At 44.5% G+C, this 27,207-nt stretch overlaps 1 protein-coding gene across 1 annotated transcript in view; it reads left to right on the forward strand.

Annotated features, from left to right (window-relative positions):
* OBSCN (obscurin, cytoskeletal calmodulin and titin-interacting RhoGEF) overlaps positions 1-27,207 on the forward strand; it is an 860,705-nt gene that overhangs the window by 321,448 nt on the left and 512,050 nt on the right. Inside the window, exons 49-56 of the mRNA XM_077269354.1 lie at positions 605-871; positions 8,500-8,766; positions 14,339-14,599; positions 14,843-15,115; positions 15,386-15,652; positions 16,186-16,452; positions 20,554-20,826; positions 20,987-21,253. Coding sequence (XP_077125469.1) covers positions 605-871; positions 8,500-8,766; positions 14,339-14,599; positions 14,843-15,115; positions 15,386-15,652; positions 16,186-16,452; positions 20,554-20,826; positions 20,987-21,253 — 2,142 coding nt within the window. The remainder of the gene's footprint in view (positions 1-604; positions 872-8,499; positions 8,767-14,338; positions 14,600-14,842; positions 15,116-15,385; positions 15,653-16,185; positions 16,453-20,553; positions 20,827-20,986; positions 21,254-27,207) is intronic.

Genomic DNA, 27,207 nt, shown 5'->3' on the forward strand with positions numbered 1-27,207 from the left:
CTCCTCATGGAGGATTGTACATACGGGGTCTCCTCATGGAGGATTGTACATACGGGGTCTCCTCATGGAGGATTGTACATATGGGATCTCCTCATGGAGGATTGTACATATGGGGTCTCCTCATGGAGTATTGTACATATGGGGTCTCCTCATGGAGTATTGTACATATGGGGTCTCCTCATGGAGGATTGTACATATGGGGTCTCCTCATGGAGTATTGTACATATGGGGTCTCCTCATGGAGGTTTGTACATATGAGGTCTCCTCATGGAGGATTGTGCATGTGGGGTCTCCTCATGGAGGATTGTACATATGGGGTCTCCTCATGGAGGATTGTACATATGGGGTCTCCTCATGGAGGATTGTACATATGGGGTCTCCTCATGGAGGATTGTACATATGGGGTCTCCTCATGGAGGATTGTACATATGAGGTCTCCTCATGGAGGATTGTACATATGGGGTCTCCTCATGGAGGATTGTACATATGGGGTCTCCTCACAGATCGGCCTCATCTTTAGACCCCTCATGTGCGCATACGGTTTCGCCATATTTAACCATACTGCTTCTGCTGACATGATCTGTGGGTTCTTTGATCTCTCCAGCTTCCCCGATTCTCTTCACCCGTCCGCTCCACAATGTTGACGCCCCGGAGGAGCACACAGTCACCCTGCAATGTGAGGTCACGAAGGCCTCTGCTGTGGTGCAGTGGAGGAGAGCAGGGCTCGGATTACAGGCAGGAGGAAAGTATGAAATACGGCAGGAAGGAAATGTGAGAGAACTGCTGATCCATAACCTGAGGCTGGAGGACACTGGGGAATACAGCTGCGATAGCGGAGACCAGGAGACCACGGCCCACCTGACCGTCACAGGTAAATGCTACCTGAGGGAAACACTGGCTGATGTCTGACAACAGGCCAAAGGAAACAACCAAAAATATCTATAACCCGTAAGAAAATCCTATAACAAGCCAATGTCCCTGGAGCCAACTGCGCAGGTATCCAATAGTCACAGGTGCTAGAGGTAAGTAATGCGCATGTACCCGCCCTTATTCGTATGCTCACAGTCTGGTAGGTGCATGCGCAGGAATTAGTTGGTTTCCAGTTTTTTGCACGCACGTTACAGAATATGTCTACACCATATGTGACTGTGAGCGTAAGATCTTGGGAGGGAGCATGAGCAGGCGGGGTACTTGGTATGTAGCGAACGGTGCATGAGCAGGCGGGGAACTTGGTATGGAGCGATCGGTCGGCGCATGAGCGGGAGGGGTACTTGGTATGGAGCAATCGGTCGGTGCATGAGCGGACGGGATACTTGGTATGTAGTGAACGGTGCATGAGCGGGCGGGGTACTTGGTATGGAGCGAACGGCGCATGCGCAGGCGGGGAACTTGGTATTGAGCGATCGGTTGGCGCATGAGCGGGCGGGGTACTTGGTATGGAGCAATCGGTCGGCGCATGAGCGGACGGGGTAGTTGGTATGTAGTGAACGGTGCATGAGCGGGTGGGGTACTTGGTATGGAGCGAACGGCGCATGCGCGGGCGGGGTACTTGGTATGCAGTGAATGGCGCATGAGCGGGCGGGGTACTTGGTATAGAGCGAACAGCGCATGAGCGGGCGGATTACTTGGTATGGAGCGATTGGTGCATGAGTGGGTGGGGTACTTGGTATGGAGCAATCGGTCAGCGCATGAGTGGGCAGGGTACTTGGTATGGAGCAATCGGTCGGCGCATGAGCGGGCGGGGTACTTGGTATGGAGCGATTGGCGCATGAGCGGGCGGGGTACTTGGTATGGAGCGAACGGCGCATGAGCGGGCGGGGTACTTGGTATGGAGCGAACGGCGCATGCGCAGTTGAAAGCTGGTTATCTGGTAATAGGTTCGTCTTACCTCTAGCACCTGTAACCATTGGACACATGCACACTGAATAATGGGGAAAAGAAGGAACACTTTCCCTCTGCAGTCTGTATCATTAAATATGGTGGTCCGCAGCTCAGAGCGCGTCATGTACTCCACGTCATCCATGACCACCTGAGGAAGCCAAGGCCAAACGCGCAGAGCTCACCATGTGGACGGCCAAGTCTCTGTGCCGCACGTTTAATGATTAATGATTGTTCTCTACATAGGTGGGTTTAGGTGGGTGGCTGTTATCTCACGGACACCTGTATAATAAGTGGCTTATACGGTGGTGGAGGGGAACTCCTGCCCTGACGAGTAATCACAGACTACAGTACAGCAGACCCACACTAACACACCAGCCCTTTATTATATCTGGAGTCCTATGGTCACCTCCTAGATTAGTGTTTTATAGCTGTATATCTATACATTTGGATAATCTGTTGGTTTATACGTCCGGCACAGCCGCCGGGGAGCGGTGACGCCACTTGTGCTTATCTAGGGTGCCAACCTTCACGGCCTAGGTAGGCGTCATGTTTCGGGAGAGTGTGAGAATTCAGATTGTGCGCTCACATTACACACGTGTACTCACTTGTCACATTCTGGTGAAGGATGACCATTTGCATCGTGTTCTCACACACATGAATCTTTGTTGCCCCTGTAGATATTTACATTGCTGTGCTCCATTATTGGCTCTATAGACTGTACAATCTCTTCAGATATAAATGGAAATGTACCAAAGTTATATCCTCAGATTAATTAGTGGCCCAAAGCAATACAACAATAAAGCATTGTTTTTCATCTTACATGTTGCAATTTCAAAGAAGAAATAGAATAATCAGCATGTGCAGCAATAAAGGCCCCTAATTAATACTTGGCTGCAGACCCTTTGGCATTGCTGACGGCCTCCAGACATTTCTTGCAGCCATCTAGAAGCTTCTTGTTCTCCTCCGCTGGTATTTTCTCCCACTCCTCCTTTGCAGTTTGTTCAAGCTCTTGAATGTTTGCAGGTTTTTTTTCCCAATGGCAGATTTCAGCTTCCTCAAAGATTTTCAGTGGGATTGAGGTCAGGACTCATGCAGGCCATTTTAAAACAGTCCATTTTTTCTTCTATAACCATTCCTGTGTACTTTTAGATGTGTGCTTTGGGTCATTGTCTTGCTGGAGGACCCATGATCTTCAACTCAAACCAAGTTTTCTTACACTGGGTTGGACATTTCACTCTAAAAACTCTTCCTAATTCTCTGATTTCATGATTCCTGTGATACGGTCACTGACTCCAGTACTAGAAGCAGCAAAGCAACCCCACGCCATTATGGCTCCTCCATTATGCTTAACTGTTGGTAGGGTGTTCTTTTCTGTATAAGCTTCATTGCACCATCTGTACACAAACTGTTACTTTACATTGCCAAAAAGCTCTATTTTTGTTTTATCTGTCCACAGAAAATTTTCCCAGAAGGATTGTTGTTTGTCAAGGTACTCTTTGACAAAGATCAGACATTTTTTTTTATTTTTATGTCTTTTCTTTAGCAATGGTTTCTTTCTTGACCTTAGCCCACAAAGCTCTGCTTGGTTTAGTGTGTGAAGAAAAGTAGGGGTAACCAAAGGCAAACAATATCTATAAAGTATCATTTGGGAAAAATACTAAACAAAATTATATAATAATTGAAAATAATAAACAAATAACTCCCAAATGAGTTTGTTTTTGCCCTAGTATTGGATCAAGACAGTTATCCTAAACATTATGCAAACAAGGGGGAGGAAATAAATCCAGGAAGATAACTTTATGTCTTTTTTAGTAAAATTGCTTTATTAACAGTGCAAGGCAGGAGGGCAATGGTAACAACACAGTCGCCCAACAATAATTTAAAAACAAATAATACACACCGAACACCGGTAAACCGCCTGCTGACCCATATCAAAAAATATATTAGTTGAAACTATAACCATTTTGGATCAGAATTACAAAGCCTCATAGGGGGACTCAGCCTTATATAGTAAAAATCCATTAGAGAAGTCACTACATCTGGTACTTGATACTGCCACATTGGCATATAAACGGATACAACATAGTGCACAAGAAGAGAGCGGTAAAGTTAGTTAATACATCACCCTAGAATTGCGGTATTTTAGCAGGTGCAGAGTCCCGGTGTCCGCCCCTGGTTGGTTTAGTGTGTGGCATATGGTACTTGTTGAAACCATGAACCAAGACTCTTCCAGGTTGGCCTTCAGGTCTTTGGATGCTTGATGTTGTGTTTTTTTGACTGTTTACACCAACCTTCGAAGACATCTCTTGTCAATTTTCCCATTTCCCTCAGGTCCAGGGCAGTTCTTGACTGTTCGATGCTTGGCAAACTTCTTAATAACATTGCGCACTGTTGAAACTGGGATACAAAGGTCTTTGGAGACGGCCTTACACCCTTTGGAAGTCTTGTGTTTGATAATAGTAGAGGTTCTGATGTCCTCAGACGGCTTCTTTGTCTTCTCCATTGTAACAAAGGAACATGGCCGACCGCGTGGCTTTTTATTACACTGAAGTCATCCTTTATTGGCTAATTCATGTCACATGGGCACCGACAATTAATCACAGGTGATTCTTATGTGTGATTTACCACAGGCGAGTCACATTGTGTTTCCATACTAATGTAATGTAAAGGGACCAATACCAGGGTCACGGCAGCTTCAGGTTTTTATATTTTTTACCTCCCATTGTTTCTTGTTTATTATTGTTTCTCATTTGCTCTTTTGTATTTGACACGAGCGCTCGATACAGGAGATCATCCACATTATATACTGACACTTCATGGAGGCCAATAACCGTGAGCAGGACTGTGGGTCTGTGTGACCTGTTACTGGATAGGTCAGGGCTTAATAGGGACAGCCGATTGGGAGCGAGGGTGCCACTTCCATCAACTTCGGGTGCCAACCTCTGCAGCTTAGGGAAAAATCGCCTGATTCTTTTCCCTATAAGACTAAACCCTAAACAGAGCTGTCTGCACCTCATGATTTCCATCTTCCCTTATTGTGCACTCTGACAGGGAAATTGAAGGAAGTTGTCTTTGTATCATATAATAGATCATATTATATCTGTTTTATTATGTAGGTCATTTTACTTTAATTAATAAAAAGTGATTTTAAGGGAACATTTCTTAATTGTCTTGATACCCTCACAGGAGATGACAATTGTAAAATGTCTACTATGTATAGTTATGTATGTAATGCTGGTATAACCTGTCAGTGACCCCTGTTTCAGCTAGGAGGCACTGTTTGTTTTCCGCAGGATGCGCACAGAGGTGTAGTGAGGCCATGAGGGTGCGTTGCAGTCGCAGGTGTGGCTGTGATTACAATTGTTAAAAGCCCTGTAGTATAGAGAGGTTTTAGAATTGGGTCTGAGGAGTCTCAGGTGTGTCAGGGCCAGAGTGAGGCCTGACAACCCACAGCATACACAGTGGAGCTGCTGTCCAGTTGCAGCTGCAGGAGGCGCTGCAGTGGAAGCTAGCAGAGCTTCAGCATAGTAAAAAGGAGACCCCTAAAGTGAGGGGCGATCAGCAGAGTCCTGAAGAGACCCCAAAGGCAAGGGGCGATCATTGAGTGTACCAGTGGTCTTATGTAGAGTCTCAATCCGCCAGGTCTCAGGCAAATGACTTATTGCAGTTGGTGGAGGAATGGCTGCAGCCTGAGTTTTTTTCCCCATTCGAGATGATGGAGAGAATCGTGGCTGACTGGATGGCGAGGGCTCTGCCGGGCGCCATGCAGCGTTGGGTCGGGCTGAGGGACCTAGGCACCCTGGAACTGCTGATAGAATTTATTGAGCGGTATAAACCCACTCAGGACGTTGCACCAGAGCCCGGACATGGGCCTAGTAACTGTTCGGTGATATCTAAGCCCATGGACTACAGGAACACTGGTCAGACGTCTGTGTGTGCCCAGCCAGTCTGTATCACCACTACGGGCACAGCCGGCAGTGAACCACGATTGTGCCAGGTACTTGTGAATGGGTGTCGAACAGAGGCTGTCCTGGACACGGGGAGTTAAGTGACTTTGGTCCATAGGTCTCTTGTTGCCAGGGACAACCCCAAAGGACCGAAAGTGGAGGTGATGGGTATCCACGGTAAAATCCATGAGTGCCCTATATAATTTTATATGTACAGCTAGTATAACCTGGGCATCTCCTGTATATAATTATATATGTACATCCGGTATAACCTGGGCATCTCCTGTATATAATTATATATGTACAGCCGGTATAACCTGGGCATCTCCTGTATAGTATTATACATGTACAGCCGGTATAACCTGGGCATCTCCTGTATATAATTATATATGTACAGCTGGTATAACCTGGGCATCTCCTGTATATAATTATATATGTACAGCCGGTATAACCTGGGCATCTCCTGTATATAATTATATATGTACAGCCGGTATAACCTGGGCATCTCCTGTATAGTATTATATATGTACAGCCGGTATAACCTGGGCATCTCCTGTATATAATTATATATACACATTTGGTATAACCTGGGCATCTCCTGTATATAATTATGTATGTACAGCCGGTATAACCTGGGCATCTCCTGTATATAATTATATATGTACAGCTGGTATAACCTTGCTATCTCCTGTATATACAGTAATTATATATATATATATATATATATATATATATATATATATATATATATATATATATATACAGCTGGATAACCTGGGCATCTCCTGTATATACAGTTATATGAAAAAGTTTGTGCACCCCTATTAATCTTAAGCTTAATGTTTTCTAAAAATTGTTTTTTTTGCAACAGCTATTTCAGTTTCATATATCTAATAACTGTTGGACACAGTAATGTTTCTGCCTTGAAATGAGGTTTATTGTACTAACAGAAAATGTGCAATCTGCATTCAAACAAAAATTTGACAGGTGCATAAGTATGGGCACCCTTATCATTTTCTTGTTTTAAATACTCCTACCTACTTTTTACTGACTTACTAAAGCATTTTTTTTGGTTTTGTAACCTCATTGAGCTTTGAACTTCATAGCTAGGTGTATGCAATCATGAGAAAAGCTACTTAAAGTGGCCACTTGCAAGTTGTTCTCCTGTTAGAATCTCCTCTGAAGAGTGGCATCATGGGCTCCTCAAAACAACTGTCAAATGATCTGAAAACAAAGATTATTCAACATAGTTGTTCAGGGGAAGGATACAAAAAGCTGTCTCAGAGATTTAACCTGTCAATTTCCACTGTGAGGAACATAGTAAGGAAATGGAAGAACACAGGTACAGTTCTTGTTAAGGCCAGATGTGGCAGGCCAAGAAAACCATCAGAAAGGCAGAGAAGAAGAATGGTGAGATCAGTCAAGGACAATCCTCAGACCACCTCCAGAGAGCTGCAGCATCAACTTGCTGCAGATGGTGTCACTGTGCATCGGTCAACTATACAACACACTTTGCACAAGGAGAAGCGGTATGGGAGACTGATGCGAAAGAAGCCGTTTCTGCAAGCACGCCAGTCGGCTGAGGTATGCAAAAGCACATTTGGAGAAGCCAATTTCTTTTTGGAAGAAGGTCCTGTGGACTGATGAAACCAAGATTGAGTTGTGTGGTCATACAAAAAGGCATTATGCACGGCGGCAAAAAAACACAGCATTCCAAGAAAAACACGTGCTACCCACAGTAAAATTTGGTGGAGGTTCCATCATGCTTTGGGGCTGTGTCGACAATGCCGGCACCGGGAATCTTGTTAAAGTTGAGGGACGCATGGATTCCTCTCAGTATCAGCAGATTCTTGTCAATAATGTTCATGAATCAGTGACAAAGTTGAAGTTACGCAGGGGATGGATCTTTCAGCAAGACAATGATCCAAAACACAGCTCCAAATCTACTCAGGCATTCATGCAGAGGAACAATTACACTGTTCTGGAATGGCCATCCCAGTCCCCAGACCTCAATATCATTGAACATCTGTGGGATCATTTGAAGAGGGCTGTCCATGGTCGGCGACCATCAAACTTAACTGAACTGGAATTGTTTTGTAAAGAGGAATGGTCAAAAATACCTTCATCCAGGATCCAGGAACTCATTAAAAGCTACAGGAAGCGACTAGAGGCTGTTATTTTTGCAAAAGGAGGATCTACTAAATATTAATGTCACTTTTCTGGTGAGGTGCCCATACTTATGCACCTGTCAAATTTTGTTTGAATGCAGATTGCACATTTTCTGTTAGTACAATAAACCTCATTTCAAGGCAGAAACATTACTGTGTCCAACAGTTATTAGATATATGAAACTGAAATAGCTGTTGCAAAAAAACCAATTTTTATAAAACATTAAGCTTAAGATTAATAGGGGTGCCCAAACTTTTTCATATAACTGTAATTATATATGTACAGCTGTTATATCCTGGGCATCATCTTCATAAATTTATATGTGTACAGCTGGTATAACCTGGGCATCTCTTGTATGTAATTATATATGTACAGCCAGTATAACCTGGAGTTCTCCTGTTTATAATTATACATGTACAGCTGGTATAACCCGGGCATCTTCTTCATATATTTATATATGTACAGCTGGTATAACCTGGGTATTCTCTCCTTGTTGTTGCAGCCCTTCCCATTGTGTTTGTGAAGCCCCTGAAGAACACTGTAGTGGAGGACGGGGTGACCGTGACGCTGCGCTGTGAGACCTCCAAGCCTAATGCACCTGTGGAGTGGAGGAAGGGGACTATGGTGATTTTACCATGCACCAAGTACGAGATGAAGCAAGATGGCGCAGTGGCCGAGCTGGTGATCTATGATGCCGAAGCTGAAGACGCCGCTGATTATACGTGTGACACTGGAGACCAGCAGAGCACAGCCACTGTCAGAGTAAATGGTGAGCAGCAGCATCGGCTCCCGGGAATCCACTATGTATTTCATGTATCTCCGGCTCCCGGGACTCCGCTCTGTCCTTCATGTATCTCCGGCTCCCGGGACTCCGCTCTGTCCTGCATGTATCTCCGGCTCCAGGGACTGCGCTCTGTCCTGCATGTATCTATGGCTCCAAGGACTCCGCTATGTCCTGCATGTATCTATGGCTCCAAGGACTCCTCTATGTCCTGCATGTATCTCCGGCTCCTGGGACTCCGCTCTATCCTGCATGTACCTCTGGCTCCAGGGACTCCGCTCTGTCCTGCATGTATCTATGGCTCCAAGGACTCCGCTCTTTCCTGCATGTATCTATGGCTCCAAGGACTCCACTATGTCTTGCATGTATCTATGGCTTGAAGGACTCCGCTATGTCCTTCATGTATCTCCGGCTTCCGGGACTCCGCTCTGTCCTGCATGTATCTATGGCTCCAAGGACTCCGCTATGTCCTGCATGTATCTATGGCTCCAAGGACTCCGCTCTTTCCTGCATGTATCTATGGCTCCAAGGACTTCGCTCTGTCCTGCATGCATCTCCGGCTCCCGGGACTCCGCTCTATCCTGCATGTATCTCTGGCTCCTGGGACTCCGCTCTGTCCTGCATGTTTCTGTAATAATTATAGGGGATAACTCAGGAGACTCTTTGCGTGGAACAAGACAACTACAGGACACAGTTTTATAAGTGCTAAAGTCTATATTATCACACCGTGATTCAAACAGGTGCAGAGAGAAACTCAAGTCCACAACACTTGGTGCAAATATCAAATGCAGCTCAGCAGTCTATAGGAAACTTCAGAGGAAAATGCAATCACGCAGAAAGTCTATGAAGCACAATATTCTTGAGGATACTTGACACGAATAAGTCCTTGCTTAGTACAAAAGACAGATAGATATGCTTATAAGGCAGTTCAAACAATATCTTAGCTCAACCAGGGAGGTCTGGGTAACAGTCTCAGGTTCTTGCAAAGCAGCAACAGCTTACATGTCCAGCAAATGCAGATGGAAGTAAACACAAGCAGCAGATGAAGGAGGATTACTGGAACTGGTGTATGCAGCAGGAACTCAGAGCAGAGTAGCAGGATATCCCCACAGGTTCACAGGAGCAGGTATATAGCCAGGGAGTCACCAGGGTCTGGAGCTGGATGCAAGGCAGAATAGTCTAGCACAAACTGAAGGCTGGGGTGGTTTTATAGCAGGAAGACACAGTGCACATGAGACCAAAGACGCCATCTTGGAAAAGGGCAGTAATGCACAAAAAGGTAATAAAAAATGTTCAGAGTCCTGACAGTTTCTATGGCTCCAAGGACTCCGCTCTATCCTGCATGTATCTATGGCTCCAAGGACTCCGCAATGTCCTTCATGTAGCTCCAGGGACTCAATTCTGTCCTGCATGTATCTCTGGCTCCCGGGACTCCGCTCTGTCCTGCATGTATCTCCGGCTCCAGGGACTCCGCTCGGTCCTGCATGTATCTATGGCTCCAATGACTCCCCTCTGTCCTGCATGTATCTCTGGCTCCAGGGACACTGCTCTGTCCTGCATGGTTCTCCGGCTCCAGGGACTCTGCTCTGTCCTGCATGTATCTCTGGCTCCAGGGACTCCGCTCTGTCCTGCATGTATCTATGGCTCCAGGGACTCCGCTCTGTCCTGCAAGTATCTCTGGCTCTAGGGACTCCGCTCTGTCCTGCATGTATCTATGGCTCCAGGGACATCGCTCTGTCCTGCATGTATCTCTCTGCAAATCTGGACCTAGTTGGTGTCATCAGGTTTCCTCACTGGGCTGCAAATCTCTCTCAGACATAGTCTGTCAAAGCCCATTAATCCTCCCATGCACCAAAAGGCAACCTACCAACCTGAGACCCTAATTCCAGCTGTCCCTGGTTTCATAGATGATAGCTGAGAGTGTCGGCTTATGCAGATGAAGTCCCGACAGATGGCTCTGGCTGCAGCTTCGACTGTCTGATCCCGAATGGGAGTCACCACCGCAAACTTGGTGAAGTGATCATTCATCACCAAACAGTACCTAAGCCATTGTGTGAAGTTCCGATCATCAAATAGTCGATCATCAGAACCTCTGAGTTTCAGATAGTCTGAATTGGAGCTCTATTCCAGGGGTTTGTTCAGCTCACACCGGCAACATATTCAGCAAACACCTGCAACCTCTTGTCGCAGTTGAGGCAGTATAACAGTTGTTGCAACCACCGAAAGGTCTTCTCTACACCAAAGTGGGCACCCTTCTCATGAGCTTCTTTAGCCAGCTGTACAACCAGGGTTTCTAGGGCCACTACCAGCCAAGTGACATCTGACTCTCGAGGAAGTTGAATCCTTTCAGACAGCAGGCCATCTTTCAGGAAGAACCTTTCCCCTGGCTCAAGATTTGTAGGGTTGAAGCCACTTCAATACTTGCTCCAGCTGATTTAGGTGATCTTCAAATGTGGTGGAATAAATTATGTTGTCTAGATATATCAAAGTGGCTTCGAAATTCAGATCTCCCAAGCATCTTTTCATCAAATGCTGGAATGTTCCTTGATTGTTCGTCAGGTCGAAAGGCATCTGGTTGAACTTGAACAGCCCCATAGGGAGAAAAGGCTGTCTTTGGGAGATTCCTAGCAGCCACTGGAACTTGCCAGTAGCCACTGGTCAAGTCGAGGTGGGAGAAATATTTTTAGCTTTTCCCAATGTGGATAGGGACTCCTCGATTCTGGGCAAGGGGTTAGGAGTCCCATACAGTGCACGCATTCAGCAAGAGGGGGCCATACTTTTTCCGAACTAACATGGTGGGGGGCTGCCCAGGGACTCTCACTCTCACGCATCACATTGTAACACAGCTTGTAGGCCAGCAGTTCTTTCACTTCCTGGTACATCTGAGGCGGGATCTGCCAACACCTCTCTCAAATGGCAGCAGTAGTTCCTGTAGGGATCTCGTGTTGAATAGCCTGGGTGCACCAAAAGTAATCTACATGCCGTGCAAACAGTCCCCAATAACTGTTCAATCACTGCTGCAATAACTGTTTGATCCGTCCAGCTTGACTTGAGGAGAACTTTGTGAGGTTGGCCTCCATCTGTCCAAAAGGTGACACCCAGCTAGGGGTTCACGTATGCCTTCCTGACTATCGAGCGACACCGCCAAGGTCGACAAATCCCCTCACCCAGGTGTCAGTCCTATGGCATCAGCTCTGGTGAGATCTTCCTGCATTATGCAAACTCGGGCCATGTTTTGTCGAGGTGTCAACTGTAAACTTGCTCCACTCAAAGTTATACAACACACAGGTACTCTTTCTTGCCGCACGGTGGCAAGGGTATGGGGAACCAATATTCCTGAAATCGTTTCCTCTCAATCTATCAGCTCAATTTGTACAACCACTCCCTCCAAGGACAGTCTGTCTCACCACAATGTCAGGGTAGTTTCTGACGGTATCAACACTTTTGCCAAGATGCTGGGAAGCAGCGGGTAACTTCTGAATTTGACTGACTCGCACGCGTTACTGAAACTTTTTCTTATTGGTCGGACAAAAAGTGGCGCAAGTCCAGTTGTTTATATCTGGGCCCTTAGCTAAAGAATTGTCTCACTTCTTTTAGCATGTTCATGCCCAGGGATACAATGGGTTGTCACCTCCTGCAATGCAGTAACATACTGAGATATGGCCTCCCTTTCCTCTTGGATCAGCTGGAACAACCGCATGCGGAGGCGCCCTAGGTCTGCGCTGTCGCCATGCATGTCCTCCTTGATTTTTATCACATTATCCACAGTGTCAAGGTCCCTAGGTCGGCTGTACATAACAGTCTGCCGGGCCTCCCCATCAAGGGTTAGGAGGGCTAACTCGGCCTGAGCAGAAGGGATCAGGTAATACATGCGCAGCATGCTTTTCAGCCTCTCTAGCCAGTCCCACAGCAACACACTGCTTCCCGTGAACTTTGGGAAGGTTGCTGAGCATAGCCTTTAAGGGTATATGTTCACTGCCAGACTCCGTCACGGACTGGTCCGCCATCCCTGTGTCTGAATGTTGCATCCTGCCGACTACACCAAATGTAGTGCAGGTGCCTGGATGCAACGCACAGAGGACTCGCATCAGGAACGGTCAGTGATGATTATAGTTCTATTTATATAGTGACATCAAGTAACTCTGAACAGTTAGTGTTAGTAGCTAAGCAGATTAATATTCAAACAAAGATAACAATAAACTTGGAAAAGTAAAGGAAGTTTTTCTCTGTCTAACGTCAATGTTCTTTTCACAACGGTGGTACTTCCTGTCATGGAAGCCACCACATAAGTTTTCTGTTTGCAAATCTGGCCTTAGCTGGGGTCACCGGGTTTTCTCGCTGGGCCGCAAGTCTCTCTCTGACGTAGTCTATCAAAGCCCATTGATCCTCCCACACATCAACTGGCCCCCTCCCAACCTAAGACCCTAATTGCTGCCGACCACGGTATCATAGAGGATAGCTGGGAGTGACTGCCCGACTCAAGCACGTTGTTCCTCCACAGTAGCAGGCGGACCTAGCCTGCTGCAGTCTCCTCACGGATCTTCTCGACTTGACCGCCGACACAAGTCTCTTAGGAGCGGAGCAGACTGGGCCTCGGCTCTTGACAGGCGAAGTCTGGTCTCTTGAGCTTTTCTGGCGTGGGGTGTGGGTCCTGGTCCTGACTAGTGCAGACTTGGAGTCCTCCTGAGCAGAATTATGGCCTTGGTAGGCATAGACCGTCACTTTGGCATTGACTCTCCGCTCAGGCGTGTTACGCTGGCGTATGCGGCATCCCTGGAGTGCGTCTGCTCCACTCTCTTTTTTGGCACCAAATCTCCCTGTGGTCTGGCTCGCAGGGATTTTATATCCAGGAAGTCCTTCCTGTGGGTCACATGATCAGGTCCAGCACTTGAAATCCCTCCCCGTGCAAAGTTTCCAGCACTATTTGGTTCCTCTTTCACCTGTCTGGCAGCTGGCAGTCTCTCTTCATTAATGGCACACCCTGCAAGCGCTCTTCCGGCATATCACAGATTCTTATTACAATATCACCGCTTTATATTACAACTGTACAGTATGGGAGAATGTGGGAGAATGTGGTAGCCTGAGCGCCTCCTCCCATACTGGCAGACACAGACTGAGGAGGCCCTGTAGATGGTAGATAGTGAATCCTAATGCACCATTCCTCCTGCTTTGGATGTGGCCCCCTTTCCTCTTGGGCCCCTGTGCAGCTCCACAAGTTGTACCAATGCTGTGTCCGCCACTGCCCTATGCTTTACACTGTAGCTGTTACCGATGTCTCGATTTGTCTGCTTTGTCTATTGGACTCTGTGATAGTCCCCTGTATCATCAGAGGCTCATACTAATCCTGCTTCCATAGCTGAGTATTTGTTACACTGTGCCAGCTGAATGCAGCGGATGTGCACAGTTTACGTGTCCTGCATGGACCTTTCAGCTCTGTGAGTAGGACAAGGCCTCTAGATGTCACTACCAGCCGGCAGAAGTCTTGTCTTCCTGTGGCCTCTGTGTGCCCGCTGACTTTTGCATCTTGTTTTTGGCCTCATGACCTTTTCTTGTTTTTCAGTCCTTGAGTTTATAAAGAATGTGCAGAACACGGAGGCGGAGGAGGGAGGCACCGCACGCTTCCGCTGTGAGCTCTCCGCCAAGATGGCTTCCGTGGAGTGGTGGAAAGATGGCGGGAAGCTGCAGGCCAACCACAAGTACGAGATGCAGCAAGATGGGGCTGTGCGGGAGTTAATCATCCACAGCTTGGAGCTGGAGGACGCTGGAGAGTACATGTGTACTGCACGCAGCAAGCGCACCACCGCCAGCCTGACTGTCTCAGGTGGGTACTTGGTGGGGAGCATGGAGGAAAGGGTTAGGGGGTTATCAGTGGGATCCAACCACTGCCATCGTTTTGGCTGTGCCTGGTACTGCAGCTCAGCAATAATCATCTGGTGAACCTCAGGAGCGGGGCTGACAACCTCTCACACATGATATACGGTCTGCTTGTCAGAAGTAATAAAAGAACAGGTGTAGATCCATTGAGTTAATAACTATTACTCCCACCGTCCTTCTCGTCATCTAGAGCTGGATGTCACCATCCTCTGTGGTCTGACGGATGTGTTGGTGTCTGCCGGTGAGGACGCCATGTTCCGGTGCGAGGTCTCTCATGATATCGCCCGGGAGGTGGAGTGGAAGCTGCAGGGGATCACTCTGGAGAGCAACGAGATGAACGAGATCTCCGTGGAGAGCGGGAAATATCATGTGCTGAAGCTCAGCAGCGTCACCCAGGACGACTCGGGCAGTGTCACCTTCAGGGTGGGCCCACACGAGTCCACAGCTGAGCTGACCATCAAGGGTAAGACGGGCAGGCGTGCGAAGTGAGGCCAGACACCAGGAGGGAGAAGGCAGATATCCCTGGGCAGCCCTAGGCAGAGACCCAGGTTCCAAGACCTACAGCGGATCAATTCAGGCCCAAGAATCCATGTCTAGTGGCACGTGGTCACTCACTGGACCTTTTATTAGAGGATATTAGCCCTGCCTCCTTGACTCTTCCTGATGATTCCTGTGACTCAGATTGAGGGTGATTTATCCCTTTTTTGGCTCTTATGCATCTTCTGTCCCTCAGCTCCGCTCCCGGTGTTTACACGTGAACTGTCGGACGTGGCAGTAGAGGAAGCCTCCTCCGTGGTCCTCCAGTGTGAGCTGTCGCAGCCCTGTGCTCCTCCAGTGTGGAGAAAAGGAGCTGAGCAGATCTCCTCCAACACAAAGTATAATCTCCTGGATCACGGCACTGTGCAGATCCTGCAAATCCACAACGTGAAGCCTGAGGACTCCGGGACATACTCCTGTGACATCGGGAACCTGAAATCCACAGCCAAAGTCACCGTGTCAGGTACGCAGCTCTGCTGAAAAAGCCTCGGAAATTCCCCCAATAATGGAGCAACTGCCATCTCCTATCTCAGAAATGTCACAATCTGTCCTCGCTGAACACAGATTTTACCCATGAATCCAGGAGGAGAAAGCAGCCGATCTCTCTGAGATTACAGTTGCTTTTTTCGTGTTATAAAAATTATAACAATAATGACTCTTTAGGGGAGTGAAACTAGAACTGCAGATAACCGTACAAACATATTCTAACAATGACCACTAGATGGCAGCAGAGGCACATAATAAACCTGTGAATTAGGTTGCTGTAGCTTCTGGTGGGGAGATAACCCGTTTCTTAGCTGGAACAGCACAGTAAGTCTCCAGAACTGCTGACACAGATTAGTCGCTGACTATGGAGAATAGATGCAGGTGAGGGTTTTTAGATATCAATAGATGTCTGTTATAAACAGCTTTCAGTATTTCTGCCATTTAATATCTGTCAGATCCACACCCTCAGCAATACAGCTCATGTTCACACCATGCATTATCCTGTTCCAGAGCTTCCTGTGCAGATCACCCGCCACTTACAGGATCAGCAAGGAGAGGAGAATGGATCTCTGACGCTGAGGGCAGAGATCTCCAAGCCGGACGCCCCTGTACAGTGGAAGAAAGCCGGATTAACCCTGAAATCAGGGGCTAAGTATGAGATGAAACAGTCGGGCAACGTTGTGGAGCTCTGCATACACAAGCTGCAGCCATTGGACACTGCACAGTACAGCTGTGACACCGGGCACCAGACCTCTGTGGCGAACGTCCACGTAAAAGGTAAAAATACTGCAGAAAATTCTACAGTAAAATAAGTGATCACTACTACTCCATAGACCCAAGTTACGGGTTCCTGCTGTAAGTCCAAATCCCTCTATAGATGCTATATAGGACCTATATACGGAGTGGCTTGTATACAGTATGTCCAAGGCCACCTTAGTGAGAACTCTGGGGTTTCAGTGTACATTAGGACAGTAGACCCTTACACTGTGTGGCAGGTAACCTGTTTGTGGTGGCACTGTCTGTGTTGGTGGCAGCCTGCTCATGGTGGTGGTGTCTGCTTCTGTGGTGGCCTCTGTGTGGTGAAGGTTTCTGTGTTAGGGCAGGCTGCTATGGTGGCACTGTCTCTGTGTCGGAGGCAATCATTGTCGGTCTCTGTGATGGAGGCCGTATGGGTTGGTAGCAGCCTGTTTGTGGTGGCGATCTTTGTCGCTGTCACCCTGTGTGGGGGCAGTCTCGGTTGCTGATGGCCTGTATGTATGGCTTGTTTTTCACCACTGTCGGAGGCGCTGTCATTTGATCTACTGTGATGGAACGTGCTCTAGGATGGACTCCCTGGTTCTGACGTGCGCCTTTTTGCCTTAATAGACTTGGACGTTTATAGGGTGCGGTTTAACCCTTTATATTTTGATATCACTGTTAGGGGCAGTCTGGATTGGTGGGGTCCATCTGTGGTGGCAGCCTTTTTCAGGGGGGGCAGTCTGGGTTTGTGGCAGCTTGTGTGTGGTGGCGTCCTCTGAGTCGTGGGCAATCTGAGTTAGTGGCGGCCTCTGTGTTAGGGACAGTCAGGGAGGGTAGTGGACCGTATGTGAAGGTGGCCTTTGTGTTGGGTGCAACATGGGTCAGTCTTGGCCAGTGGAGGTGGTCTTTGTGTTGGAGGCACTCAGGGCCTGTAGCGGTCTGTATGTAGGGATGGCTTCTGTGTTGCGGGCAGTCTGGGTTGGTGGTGGCCTCTCTGTTGGGGCAGACTGAGTCAATGGTGGTCTGTGTGTGACAGTGGTCACCATGTTGGGGGCATTCTAGGTCGGTGGAGGTCTGCATATGGAGGTGGCCTCTGTGTCAAGGGCAGTCTGGGTCGGTGGCAGTCTGTTTGTGGAGGTGGCCTCTGTTTCAGGGGTAGTCTGGCTTAGTGATAGCCTGTATGTGGTGGCAGCCTCTGTGTCAGGGGCAGTCTGGATCGATGGCAGTCTGTATGTGGTGGTGGTCTCTGTTGGGGGTAGTCTTAGTTGGTGGTGGCCTCTGTATTAGAGCAGACTGAGTCGATGATGGTCAGTGTGTAGTTGTGGAACCAACAATTACAAATGAAGACCTAAAAACAATAATCTTTAATATTCCTAATTAAAATGTCAAAGAATAGAAACCACATATAAAGAAAACAATGGCAGGGAACCTCATGATAGGGTCAAATAATAATACTATTCCCATAAATAATGGACACTTATTAGGAAAATGGACTAGGGAAATAGAGGTGCCTTTCCCTAATAAAGTCCCTTCCTTGCAGCGGAGGTTGGCACCCTGGGATACGAAATGGCGCCCCCGCTCGACGTAGACTGACCCTAAAAAGGTATCCCTACCAAAAAAGCCACTTTTGGTAACCTCCATATTGGGGGCAGTCTGGGTTGTTGGTAGTCTCTATGTTGTGTGCAGTCTGGGTTGGTGGCGGCCTCTGTGTTGAGGGCAGTGTGCATGGGTTGCTGGTGTCCTCTTTGTTGGGGGTGGCCTGTATGGAGAGGTGGTTGTTAGGGCTAGCGGAACGCACCAAATAATATAAAGGGAGATAAGAGGTGCGTTTGCAGCCCGGGGTCCACCGTGCAGAGATGGAACCTGCTGCTGAGTAATGGCGGATGGATGCTTGCTCACACGTGGGTTTAGACCTCACCCAGTGTGAATGGAAGCGAACTCTGTTGCTTCACAGAGTCGCCAAATATATGCTGCGCCCTGTTAGCAGTCACAGGGTGCAGCTGAAAGACGCTAGTGGGATCCCTATGAATCACCCCCACTAAACTCGCTCTGACCCTCGGTGGCTTTTGAGCTCGCACCTGAGGACTCCCTGAGTCAGATGCTGAGTCCAAGCAGGAATTCCCACCCTACACTGACCGGTTGTCAGGAAAGCGCACTGATTACGCACGTCGCCGCACTGGCGGTCGCTGCTAATAGACGCTGTAGCTTGTGCCTAGTGCTGGATGGCACAGTCTGGCGCTAGGTAGCTCAATCACCCAAGTACTTTCAACAACACTAGGGATGGGAATGATTAAGGAGCTTTCACCAGATTCAGTCATCCACACACACAATTTCAGTTTTATACTAGCGCATGGCCAAGCGGCCATGCAAACCTTTTATATCTGTAGCCTTCCAGGACCTTCCTAGTGCTCCAATCGGAGCTGCTACAGGACCTGAGCATTTGACCCCCGACCACCAATGAGAGGTCGTCCCGTGGGCAATGGGCATGCTCAGTAGAAGAAAAACAGGACTTAGTCCCTGGAACGTCTGCTCGCCTCTGGTCAATGCAGGTTACAAAGGCTGAGCCTGGAATGGCAGCTGTAACCAAATGCACAGTATCTGTTTGAGCCAGACGCTGGGACCGATGTCTCTGCTGAGCAGCCTCCACTGCGGCTGAAGAATGGGAGACCGCAGCGGAGGTGGTTCAAGATTCCCCCTGTGCAGCGGTGGGATCTCGACACCTAACAGTGGTCTCCATGTTATGGGCAGTCTGGGTTGATGGTGGCCTGTATGGGGAGGTGACCTCCATGTTAGGGGCAGTCTGGGTCGGTGGCAGCTTCTGTATTGGGGGCGGCCTTTATGGGGATGTGGCGTCCATGTTGAGGGCAGTCTAGGTCGGTGGCGACCTCTGTATTGGGGGCGGCTCTATGGGGAGGTGGCGTCCATGTTGAGGGCAGTCTGGGTTGGTGGTGGCCTCTATACTGGAGCTGCCTGTATGGGGAGGTGGATTCCTTGTTGGGGGCAGTCTGGGTTGGTGGTGGCCTCTGTGTTGAGGGCAGTCTGTATGGGTCGGTGGCATTCTCTGTGTTGGGGACAGCCTATATGGGGAGGTGGCCTCCATGTTCGGGGCAGTCTGGGTCGTTGGTAGCCTCCATATTCTGGGCAGTCTGGGTTGGTGGCGTCCTCTAAGTTGGTGGCAGCCTGTTTGGGGAGGTGGCTTCCATGTTGGTGGCAGTCTGGGTCGGTGGCAGCCTCTATATTGGGACGGCCTGTATGGGGAGGTGGCCTCTATATTGTGGGCAGTCTGGGTCGGTGGCGTCCTCTAAGTTGGTGGCAGCCTGTTTGGGGAGGTGGCTTCCATGTTGGTGGCAGTCTGGGTCGGTGGCAGCTTCTATATTGGGACGGCCTGTATGGGGAGGTGGCCTCTATATTGTGGGCAGTCTGGGTCGGTGGCGTCCTCTAAGTTGGGTTCAGCCTGTATGAGGAGGTGGCCTCCATGTTGGTGGCAGTCTAGGTCGGTGGCGGCCTGTATGGGGAGGTGGCCTCCATGTTGTGGGCAATCTGGGTTGGTGGTGGCCTCTGTGTTGAGGGCAGTTTATATGGGTCATTGGTGGCCTCTGTATTGGGGGCAGTCTGTATGGGTCGGCGGCGGTCTCTGAGTTAGGTGCAGTCTGTATCGGTTTGTGGTGGCCTCAATGTTGGGGGCAGTCTGGGTCGGTGGCATCCTATGTGTTGAAGGTGACCTGTATGGGGAGGTGGCCTCCATATTGGGGGCAGTCTGGGTCGGTGGCATCCTCTGTGTTGAGGGCAGCCCTTATGAGGAGGTGGCCTCCATGTTGGGGGCAGTCTGGGTTGGTGGTGGCCTCTGTGTTGAGGGCAGTTTATATGGGTCAGTGACGGCGTCTGTGTAGGGGGCAGTCTGTATGGGTCAGTGGCGGTCTCTGTGTTGGGTGCAGTCTGTATCGGTTTGTGGTGGCCTCAATGTTGGGGGCAATCTGGGTCCGTGGTGTCCTATGTGTTGAAGGTGACCTGTATGGGGCGGTGGCCTCCATGTTGGGGGCAGTCTGGGTCGGTGGCTCACAGATCTGACAGAGTTTATGTTGGCATGATGGTGATGTTTTGCCTTCATCATATGATGATTATTCCAACTTTCTATTTCAGAGCCAGAACCGTTCATCGTGGACCGGCTGCAGAACGTTTCAGTGGAGGATGGAGAAGATGCCATCTTCAAATGTAAGGTGTCTAAGGACAACGCTCCTGACGTGCAGTGGTGCTTGGCTGGAGTCCCTCTACAGTCCAACGAGATGAACGAGATCGCAGTCCACAAGGGCAAGATTCATACCCTGACCCTAAAGAAAGTGTCAAAGGAGGACTCCGGCCTCGTCAGCTTCAGGGTGGGGCAGAACACAAGTACAGCTGAGCTGGAGGTGAAAGGTAAATACCCAATACTTGTGCCCACCACATCACTCCAGTATTATACATTGTACATAGGGGTTTTATCTGAGATGTTGAGGTCACCGACTCTTATGTGTCATTGTACCAGACCTTCTTCACTATATCTGTTAACCCCTTATGTGCTGGTATTTTTCTCCAGCTGTAGCCTTAAAATTCACCAAAACGCTGCAGCCAACAGAAGTGAACGAGAAAGGAGAAGCCATCCTGCACTGCGAGCTGTCCAAACCAAACATCACTGTGGAGTGGAGAAAAGGGGCCGCCACAATCACTCCTGGAGGAAAGTACGAGATCAGCGTTACAGGAACCACTCACAAACTACATATCAAGGGTGTCACACAGGAGGATTCTGGGGAGTACAGCTGTAATGCAAGAAGCGAGAAGACATCCGCAAAGTTACATGTAAAAGGTAACGAAAGCTCAGCCATACACTATTAACATTCTGCTACAACTGCTCTAATACTGCCCCCTATGTACAAGAATATAACTACTATAATACTGCTCCTATGTACAAGAATATAACTACTATAATACTGCTCCTATGTACAAGAATATAACTACTATAATACTGCTCCTATGTACAAGAATATAACTACTATAATACTGCTCCTATGTACAAGAATATAACTACTATAATACTGCCCCTATGTACAAGAATATAACTACTGTAATACTGCTCCTATGTACAAGAATATAACTACTATAATACTGCCCCTATCTACAAGAATATAACTACTATAATACTGCCCCTATGTACAAGAATATAACTACTATAATACTGCCCCCTATGTACAAGAATATAACTACTATAATACTGCCCCATGTACAAGAATATAACTACTATAATACTGCTCCTATGTACAAGAATATAACTACTATAATACTGCTCCTATGTACAAGAATATAACTACTATAATACTGCCTCTATGTACAAGAATATAACTACTATAATACTACCCCTATGTACAAGAATATAACTACTATAATACTGCCCCTATGTACAAGAATATAACTACTATAATACTGCCCCTATCTACAAGAATATAACTACTATAATACTGCTCCTATATACAAGAATATAACTACTATAATACTGCCCCCTATGTACAAGAATATAACTACTATAATACTGCCCCCTATGTACAAGAATATAACTACTATAATACTGCCCCTATGTACAAGAATATAACTACTATAATACTGCTCCTATGTACAAGAATATAATTACTATAATACTGCCCCCTATATACAAGAATATAACTACTATAATACTGCCCCTATGTACAAGAATATAACTACTATAATACTGCTCCTATGTACAGGAATATAACTACTATAATACTACTCCTATGTACAAGAATATAACTGCTATAATACTGCTCCTATATACAAGAATATAACTACTATTATACTGCCCCTATGTACAAGAATATAACTACTATAATACTGCTCCTATGTACAAGAATATAACTACTATAATACTGCTCCTATGTACAAGAATATAACTACTATAATACTGCTCCTATGTACAAGAATATAATTACTATAATACTGCCCCCTATATACAAGAATATAACTACTATAATACTGCCCCTATGTACAAGAATATAACTGCTATAATACTGCTCCTATGTACAGGAATATAACTACTATAATACTGCCCCTATGTACAAGAATATAACTACTATAATACTGCTCCTATGTACAAGAATATAATTACTATAATACTGCCCCCTATATACAAGAATATAACTACTATAATACTGCTCCTATGTACAAGAATATAACTACTATAATACTGCCCGTATGTACAAGAATATAACTACTATAATACTGCTCCTATATACAAGAATATAACTACTATAATACTGCTCCTATATACAAGAATATAACTACTATAATATTGCTCCTATGTACAAGAATATAACTACTATAATACTGCCCCTATGTACAAGAACATAACTACTATAATACTGCTCCTATGTACAAGAATATAATTACTATAATACTGCCCCCTATATACAAGAATATAACTACTATAATACTGCCCCTATGTACAAGAATATAACTGCTATAATACTGCTCCTATGTACAAAAATATAACTGCTATAATACTGCCCCTATATACAAGAATATAACTGCTATAATACTGCCCCTATGTACAAGAATATAACTGCTATAATACTGCTCCTATGTACAAGAATATAACTACTATAATACTGCTCCTATATACAAGAATATAACTACTATAATACTGCCCCCTATGTACAAGAATATAACTACTATAATACTGCCCCCTATGTACAAGAATATAACTACTATAATACTGCCCCTATGTACAAGAATATAACTACTATAATACTGCTCCTATGTACAAGAATATAATTACTATAATACTGCCCCCTATATACAAGAATATAACTACTATAATACTGCCCCTATGTACAAGAATATAACTACTATAATACTGCTCCTATGTACAGGAATATAACTACTATAATACTACTCCTATGTACAAGAATATAACTGCTATAATACTGCTCCTATATACAAGAATATAACTACTATTATACTGCCCCTATGTACAAGAATATAACTACTATAATACTGCTCCTATGTACAAGAATATAACTACTATAATACTGCTCCTATGTACAAGAATATAACTACTATAATACTGCTCCTATGTACAAGAATATAATTACTATAATACTGCCCCCTATATACAAGAATATAACTACTATAATACTGCCCCTATGTACAAGAATATAACTGCTATAATACTGCTCCTATGTACAGGAATATAACTACTATAATACTGCCCCTATGTACAAGAATATAACTACTATAATACTGCTCCTATGTACAAGAATATAATTACTATAATACTGCCCCCTATATACAAGAATATAACTACTATAATACTGCTTCTATGTACAAGAATATAACTACTATAATACTGCCCGTATGTACAAGAATATAACTACTATAATACTGCTCCTATATACAAGAATATAACTACTATAATACTGCTCCTATATACAAGAATATAACTACTATAATATTGCTCCTATGTACAAGAATATAACTACTATAATACTGCCCCTATGTACAAGAATATAACTACTATAATACTGCTCCTATGTACAAGAATATAATTACTATAATACTGCCCCCTATATACAAGAATATAACTACTATAATACTGCCCCTATGTACAAGAATATAACTGCTATAATACTGCTCCTATGTACAAGAATATAACTGCTATAATACTGCCCCTATATACAAGAATATAACTGCTATAATACTGCCCCTATGTACAAGAATATAACTGCTATAATACTGCTCCTATGTACAAGAATATAACTACTATAATACTGCTCCTATGTACAAGAATATAACTACTATAATACTGCTCCTATGTACAAGAATATAACTACTATAATACTGCCCCTATGTACAGGAATATAACTACTATAATACTGCTCCTATGTACAAGAATATAATTACTATAATACTGCCCCCTATATACAAGAATATAACTACTATAATACTGCCCCTATGTACAAGAATATAACTGCTATAATACTGCTCCTATGTACAGGAATATAACTACTATAATACTGCCCCTATGTACAAGAATATAACTACTATAATACTGCTCCTATGTACAAGAATATAACTACTATAATACTGCCCCTATGTACAAGAATATAACTACTATAATACTGCTCCTATATACAAGAATATAACTACTATAATACTGCTCCTATATACAAGAATATAACTACTATAATATTGCTCCTATGTACAAGAATATAACTACTATAATACTGCCCCTATGTACAAGAATATAACTACTATAATACTGCTCCTATGTACAAGAATATAGTTACTATAATACTGCCCCCTATATACAAGAATATAACTACTATAATACTGATCCTATGTACAAGAATATAACTACTATAATACTGCCCCTATGTACAAGAATATAACTACTATAATACTGCTCCTATGTACAAAAATATAACTACTATAATACTGCTCCTATGTACAAGAATATAACTACTATAATACTGCTCCTATGTACAAGAATATAACTACTATAATACTGCTCCTATGTACAAGAATATAACTACTATAATACTGCTCCTATGTACAAGAATATAACTACTATAATACTGCCTCTATGTACAAGAATATAACTACTATAATACTACCCCTATGTACAAGAATATAACTACTGTAATACTGCTCCTATGTACAAGAATATAACTACTATAATACTGCCCCTATCTACAAGAATATAACTACTATAATACTGCCCCTATGTACAAGAATATAACTACTATAATACTGCCCCCTATGTACAAGAATATAACTACTATAATACTGCCCCATGTACAAGAATATAACTACTATAATACTGCTCCTATGTACAAGAATATAACTACTATAATACTGCTCCTATGTACAAGAATATAACTACTATAATACTGCCTCTATGTACAAGAATATAACTACTATAATACTACCCCTATGTACAAGAATATAACTACTATAATACTGCCCCTATGTACAAGAATATGACTACTATAATACTGCCCCTATCTACAAGAATATAACTGCTATAATACTGCTCCTATATACAAGAATATAACTACTATAATACTGCCCCCTATGTACAAGAATATAACTACTATAATACTGCCCCTATGTACAAGAATATAACTACTATAATACTGCTCCTATGTACAAGAATATAATTACTATAATACTGCCCCCTATATACAAGAATATAACTACTATAATACTGCCCCTATGTACAAGAATATAACTGCTATAATACTGCTCCTATGTACAGGAATATAACTACTATAATACTGCCCCTATGTACAAGAATATAACTACTATAATACTGCCCCTATGTACAAGAATATAACTACTATAATACTGCCCCTATGTACAAGAATATAACTACTATAATACTGCTCCTATATACAAGAATATAACTACTATAATACTGCTCCTATATACAAGAATATAACTACTATAATATTGCTCCTATGTACAAGAATATAACTACTATAATACTGCCCCTATGTACAAGAATATAACTACTATAATACTGCTCCTATGTACAAGAATATAATTACTATAATACTGCCCCCTATATACAAGAATATAACTACTATAATACTGATCCTATGTACAAGAATATAACTACTATAATACTGCCCCTATGTACAAGAATATAACTACTATAATACTGCTCCTATGTACAAAAATATAACTACTATAATACTGCTCCTATGTACAAGAATATAACTACTATAATACTGCTCCTATGTACAAGAATATAACTACTATAATACTGCTCCTATGTACAAGAATATAACTACTATAATACTGCTCCTATGTACAAGAATATAACTACTATAATACTGCCTCTATGTACAAGAATATAACTACTATAATACTACCCCTATGTACAAGAATATAACTACTGTAATACTGCTCCTATGTACAAGAATATAACTACTATAATACTGCCCCTATCTACAAGAATATAACTACTATAATACTGCCCCTATGTACAAGAATATAACTACTATAATACTGCCCCCTATGTACAAGAATATAACTACTATAATACTGCCCCATGTACAAGAATATAACTACTATAATACTGCTCCTATGTACAAGAATATAACTACTATAATACTGCTCCTATGTACAAGAATATAACTACTATAATACTGCCTCTATGTACAAGAATATAACTACTATAATACTACCCCTATGTACAAGAATATAACTACTATAATACTGCCCCTATGTACAAGAATATGACTACTATAATACTGCCCCTATCTACAAGAATATAACTGCTATAATACTGCTCCTATATACAAGAATATAACTACTATAATACTGCCCCCTATGTACAAGAATATAACTACTATAATACTGCCCCTATGTACAAGAATATAACTACTATAATACTGCTCCTATGTACAAGAATATAATTACTATAATACTGCCCCCTATATACAAGAATATAACTACTATAATACTGCCCCTATGTACAAGAATATAACTGCTATAATACTGCTCCTATGTACAGGAATATAACTACTATAATACTGCCCCTATGTACAAGAATATAACTACTATAATACTGCTCCTATGTACAAGAATATAATTACTATAATACTGCCCCCTATATACAAGAATATAACTACTATAATACTGCCCCTATGTACAAGAATATAACTGCTATAATACTGCTCCTATGTACAGGAATATAACTACTATAATACTGCCCCTATGTACAAGAATATAACTACTATAATA

Source organism: Ranitomeya variabilis, chromosome 6 (genome assembly GCF_051348905.1).
Source record: "Ranitomeya variabilis isolate aRanVar5 chromosome 6, aRanVar5.hap1, whole genome shotgun sequence".
Taxonomy (NCBI): domain Eukaryota; kingdom Metazoa; phylum Chordata; class Amphibia; order Anura; family Dendrobatidae; genus Ranitomeya; species Ranitomeya variabilis.